This window comes from Phaseolus vulgaris, chromosome 1 (assembly GCF_051622355.1).
Source record: "Phaseolus vulgaris cultivar YP4 chromosome 1, ASM5162235v1, whole genome shotgun sequence".
Taxonomy (NCBI): domain Eukaryota; kingdom Viridiplantae; phylum Streptophyta; class Magnoliopsida; order Fabales; family Fabaceae; genus Phaseolus; species Phaseolus vulgaris.
Window position 1 is genome coordinate 1,843,285 of NC_143498.1, and position 6,621 is coordinate 1,849,905.

General features: G+C 26.3%; 1 protein-coding gene across 1 annotated transcript; it reads right to left on the minus strand.

Annotated features, from left to right (window-relative positions):
- Window positions 1-863: 863 nt before the first annotated feature.
- Window positions 864-1,842, minus strand: LOC137816349 (SAUR-like auxin-responsive protein family). The gene has a single exon (XM_068619450.2). It carries the CDS (start codon window positions 1,752-1,754, stop codon window positions 1,305-1,307), a length of 450 nt encoding a protein of 149 aa, XP_068475551.1. The 5' UTR covers window positions 1,755-1,842; the 3' UTR covers window positions 864-1,304.
- Between the last annotated feature and the right edge of the window lie 4,779 nt (window positions 1,843-6,621).

Consider the following 6,621-nt stretch of genomic DNA (forward strand, 5'->3'; position numbering starts at 1 on the left):
CAGTATTATTCTCTGGTTTGAGTTGGGTCATACATTTGGTCAAAGGATTCCAATGAACACAATGCTTCGAACATGCATGGTGGACACCCATGCGACTTCGTTTCTCACAAAGATGTTTCTTTTCTTCTAAATTGTACACATTCAATGAAAATAACACACAAAAGTTACCTTAATCTCTGTCATACATGTATCAACCTTCTCTCTCACCCTTCTTTTCCTTTAACCTTTTTAAGACTTAATTCACATTGCTCAGAAGTTGATAACATTATTCGGGAATTGATGTTAATGATAGTTTATAACCTTTTTCTTCCTTTAATTATTCGAAACACCTCTTAAGAAAAAAATTATGATTAATCTTCAAATACAGACAATATCTTAGATGCGATGATTGATATATCTCTTAGACTTGATGTGAGAACAATTAATTAAAATCTAGTGTATATAATTATTTTAAACTTTTTTCAATTAATAACCTTGTTAAGGGATACATTAATTGGAATTATTTACCTTACATTATAGGAATAATGAATATTGTCCTTAATTAGGTGAGGACTTAGCTGGCACAAAAGGCTCTCTCACTAATGAGAATAAAAACCCTTCTTTTGCATGATTGTGATCTGTGATCATGTTCACTTTCTTTTGGTCAATGATTTTTTTAAGAATTAAATTTCATTTCATAAAAATCACAACGAAAATGCAAGATCAGGTGAAAACATAGTGTGTTAGCGTTGTTACTTGCTTCTTCTTTCACGTGGTCTCTGTCATTATAACTCCCACAGCAGCTATGGTGATTGCAACCTCCACACATACCAACAAACTTTACACTATATTTAATACACTACTCACTTTACCAAGATGAAGAATTTGACTTAAAAAGTTAAACTATTTTTTTATGATAATTTGAAAATTCTCTACAACTTAATTTGCATTTGCATTGAAGGAATAAAATACATAAACATAAGTGCTTTACAACATGTTACTCATCACAGTTAGAGACTCATATCGCAGCCTTAAAAAACCATGAAATCACAGCCTCAACTCAACTCGGTTCCGAACCTGGGATGACTCGGTTGTGCCATCTCCTCCTTCGGCGATTCTCCGACCATTCTTCTACCACTGGTTTTTTTTCATATTTGTAACTCAAATAACAAACTCTCTCACTCTAAAAGTGAGATCTCAACTTAGTATTAAAATATAATAATTATCATAAACCTTCTCATCACTCAAATCTCAACCAAACAGGATCAAATGAAATTTCGAACATCTCCTTCGAGTCCTTCGGTTCGGTGGGTTCGGTCGGAGTGTTACCAAACGGTTTTGTCACTCGGACCGTGCAGGAGCGGTCTGGACTCTGGCCAGAAATCGAGGTTGTTGTTGAATCTTACGTGGCAGTGTCGTTTTAAGTCGTCAAGTTCGAGGTTCACGAACCGGTTCGGTTTTTCTGACTCGGACCAGGAGATGAACCGGAGAACCTCGTGGAAGAGAGTTTCGTCGCAGGGGATGACCAGTGGACCGGGGTTGGAGAAACCGTACTCTTCTTCAGCTTGAAGGAGGAGCTTCTTGAAGACGGGGTGGTTCAGGTACGTCGCGCGCACCACGAATCTGGTGAGGTTGGTGCCCACGCAGACGGCCACGTGTCCTGCAGGCACATCTGACGGTATGCGGTTGGCAGACATGCGAGCTTTGTTGCGCCAGCGCCGCAGCATCTGGCGGAGCCGAACGATGTGTCGGATTTGGCTGCATTTTGCGGACATTTTTTTTTTCTTGTACTGTGTTTTTTGTTGTGTCGTTGGTGTGGTTGTGTTGTTGGGTGAAGAAAGTTGCAGTGGAAGTGATGATGAAAATAAAGGTAGAGGGATTTGAAGAAGGTGTGAGGTTAAGGTTTTATAGTTGCAAGATTGGGAAAGTGCCCTTTGTGTTTTGAGTTATTTACGAACAAGACCTCTATCTCTGTCTCCGCTTCTTGTAGCAATACTTTTCAGGAATAGTACTGATTTTAATTAATTTAGCAAAGTCATTTTTAATTTGTTGCTAATATCCAAATCTAATGAAAGTTTTGATATTAAATATTTTTTTTTAATTTAAAAACTTATAGTAATTATGTTAAGAGTTATGGAGTTATTTATATATATTACATATTAACATGTAGCATAGGTTATCCTAAAATCTAAGTTAAATATTCATACAAGTTTGATCAATTGTAAGATGAAATTTTATAATTTTTTTTTCATTTCTTAAAAGTGTGTTTAGAATTTAGAGACCTGAGTTGAATTAAATTAAATTAATAATAAAAATATATTATAATTTTTAATTGAAGTTTAATTTATGGGAGTAGTGTAATAATTAGGATTGTTAAATAATTGCACTAAATTCTTTATTAATTTTTAATTTTTTTTATTATTAATGAACCTAAATTGAAATATAATTTATGATTTAAAAAATATATTTTAGTTCAATTTATGCATTTAAGTAACTTCTTTCCTTGATTTTCTTTGTGGAAGTCATTCTAGTTTTTGTGACTCCTACTTTCACTCTTTTATTCTAATAACACAAGGTTCATATAATCCACATTCTAATTAATATAATGTTTTCTTTGATTGTTAATAAAAATACATGTGTTCTAAGATAATTTTTTTTAATGATTTAAAATATAATATTTTATAATATGTTAATATATTTCAATGATAATATTTGAACCTTAAACTTAAGATGTATCATTCTAGATGATGAAAATATCCCTAATATATTTTTAAAAAATTATATAAAATTCAAAAAATATCCTAATATATTTCATTTGTTGGATTTGATAGGAACATTTATGATTCCAATGTTTATTTGATCATTTATGAACAGCGTGACAAGAGAGCAGTGAAAAGAATTAATGTAAGTGGTCATAACACCTAAAATTGCTAAAATTAACATGGGTAAATCATCTTCCTTCAATTCACAATTTCAATTTTACCCAAAATTTGATTTTCCCCGAAAGTGGACTATTGGAAAAAAAACAATATATAACTTTAAGAAAAACCAGCACGTAATCTATCATATATATATATATAAATAAATTAATTTTATAAATTAGTTCCATTGTTCTAGTAAATAAAAACACATGGTGTTTATGATAAGAAATAATGTTATTATTGATATATGAAAAGCTACATTAGTTTTGGATATAATCATCTATGATTATATGTCTACTATCTATAACATTACTTTAAGTGTTGATATAACTTGAATTACCTATGTACATATATGTACATTTTTTTATGTGTGACTAGAATATGATCTAATTGTAAAATAAAATTAAACATTATTATTTTTGAATAAGATTTGTTTAGTTGTTAAGAAAAATTTATCCACAATCAAACAATTATGATATAGTTCTGAAAACTTTTTATATTTTCAGCAATAAAAAGATATAATATAAGCAGCTAGCGGTGCAATTTGATTAAATTCAAAATGTAAATCAAATTATGAATTTATTTAATTACAATATTTTTTAACAGACAAAATAATCAATTCACTTTAAATAATATTTTTCTAATGACTATGTCTATCAATTTTAAATATTATCTATCCAAGGATTGAATAAATAAATTTTAAATTTTCGGTGTGAATTTATCAAGAAATTTTTCAAAAATAAATTAACAAAGAAATCATTTATTTAAATTTAACAATTTTGTTAACATAAGAAGAAATTCAGAAGAAAAAAACTATAATTAATATTTTAAATAAAAACATTAAATAAATATGATTTATTTATTTATTTATTTTCATACCATATAAGTGGGACCATGGTCTCTATCACATCTCTTGTAGCAATAGTACTTATCAGGAATAGTAAGTGATTTAGCAAAGGAGACTCTTTAGTTCATTTCTAACTATCCAAGTTTAATGAAAGTTTTAGTTCTAAGTATTTTTTTTTATTCTAATTAAGATTTATAACAATTGTTTTAAGAATGATGGAGTTAATTATCCACAACAGATTATATAAACTATTTAACCTATAAAACAAAGTAAACTAAAACCTAAGTTAAATATAGATACAATTTTGATTAATGGTAAGATTAACTAAAATTTAGATGTTATTCTTATGAATCTATACTCAAAATAATCTTAATCTATTTAGAAAAATAAAAATTATATAAAAATTGATAAATTTGATAAAAACATTTATAATATCAATGTAATTTTAATAATTTCTAGAAAAAGAGATAAGAACGCAGAACGAAATGAAAGAAAAATTGAAAAAATATAAAGATATTTAGAATTTGGTAAATGAAAGGTAAATGCAATATATTGATTGGATTCACAGATAGAATTTCACTCAAATTTTATGTTCTCAAAATTTGACTATCTAAATTTGCATATATCTTCAACCGAAATCACTTTTCTAGGAGAAAAAAATTCTCTCTTTCACAATATCATACTCCTATTATCTAATATACATATACTATAAATTGGTTTTACAAATTCTGAATAAAATAAAAACTAAATTTGGAAAATTTAAACTAAATCAAATTTACTTATTAACTTTTGAGTTTTTTAAACAAATGTATGGTTTAGTGGGAGAAGTTTCACACTCCTTGAAAAATAAAACATAATGAGATAGAGTGTTTGATGTTAGTGTTAGTACTGTTATTTTTATGGATTAAATATATAGATGAAATATAACTTTAATTACACCTATGAACAAGTACCTACATCTTTTATGTGTTTAAAATGTGATATAATTATAAAATAAAATTAAACATTAGTTATTTTATAATAATATTTGTTTAGCTTATTAAAAAATGATTATCCTCTGTCAAACCATTATTATTATAGTCTAGTAATTTTTTTTATATTATTTATGATAAAATAAATATTATACAAAGAGTTAATTGTGTAATTTGAAGAAAATATATTTTTATATAAACTATTATTATAATGATTGAATAAATAAATAGTAATATTCATGAAATATTATTAGTAGAGTTTAATTTTAATTATTTACATTAAAATTTGAGTTAATATATATATATATATATATATATATATATAAACAGTTTGAATAAAACATATTTCATAAAAACTATTATTACAATGACTGAATAAATGAATTTAATATTCATTAGAAATTATTAGTTAAGTCTATTTTTAATTATTTACATTAAAATTTTATTCAAAATATATATTATACTTCTAATCAATATATACATTTTTTTTTTATTTTTACTAAATTTTCATCTATATCAAATAAATATTATATATATAAGATAAATATAAGTAAATTTTTTAATCATGTTAATCTCAATATAAATTTTGTAGTGAGTTTTGTTGTAAATAACATCATTTGTTAAGTGTGACACAATAGGTTTAAGAAATCTCATTAGAATAGATTTATACTATATTAAAAGGTAAGTTTAATATTAATCCATCTTCACAAAACTAACTTGAAAATGATGATTACCCTTATATATTGTAAATTGATCTTAGTCGATATGACATCTTCAACACTTGGTTTAAATTTCCTAAAAAATAATTAAATTGGTAGAAAAAGATTTTGAAAACTAACAGTACATAATTATGGTTCTATTACATTTTTCACTTGAGAAAATATAAAACATAAAAGAGAAGACATACTCTTTATTGTTCTCTCATTCAAACGAGGGGGCTGATTCAAATGAGAACAAAACAAAGAATGAACCTTATTATCTATATCATTTTTTTCAAATAAAAAATATATAATTAAAGTTTATATGTATTAAGTATTGAGATATTCATATATGAAAATATGTGGTGAGAATACGAAGTTATCATGAATTTTATAGGTAAATTACTAGATATGGTAACTTTAATTAATTTGATCACATACATTATACATTAAGTTATCATGTGGGGAGAAGCAGAAAAAAAAGTCTTAAATCACACTTGATATATTATGCACATTGCACCATCTTAACACAAAGGAGTTAAGAATATATTTCAATATATATATACTCTTAATGTGCTAGTTTTGATTGTAACATACTTAATAACAATTTTCAATATAAATGAGTGTAAAAAATATATTGATGAATTGAGTTATAAATTAAAATAAATAAGAGTAATGAAGGCAAATAATTTCCACGGTAGTTGTGAGTTAAAATTGTAGAAAGACAATAAAATTGACTAATCTGCTTAAATAATTTTGTGCAAAGGATCAAAGAATAACCAAATAGTAGTGTGGTCTAAAGATATGGTCCCATATCTGTTTTCAGTAATAGTTTTAATAAACTTTGTTTTATTGTGTGCATGTTGTGTTGTTCTACTCAGTAAATGACGTATATAAATCTCATCAATTCCTAAAAAATCTCAATAAGACTACCTCAATAAATCTTCTTTCTTTTCTCATAGTTTCCAAGGAACAAAATAAGACTATTTTCAATGGCTTCCAGAAAAATTGAATTCTCTTATTTATTTATCTTCCTTCGTAATAATAAAAAAAAAAAACATTAGAATGTACCAACACAATGAATTTTTTTCTTTTCTTCCTAATCAACTAAACCAATGAATGTCTGAGTCTAGGCTGGCGCAACATTGAAAATGTTTTTTGTGGTGTTCATCTGTCGAAAAGGGACAATAAAATATTGAAAGAAA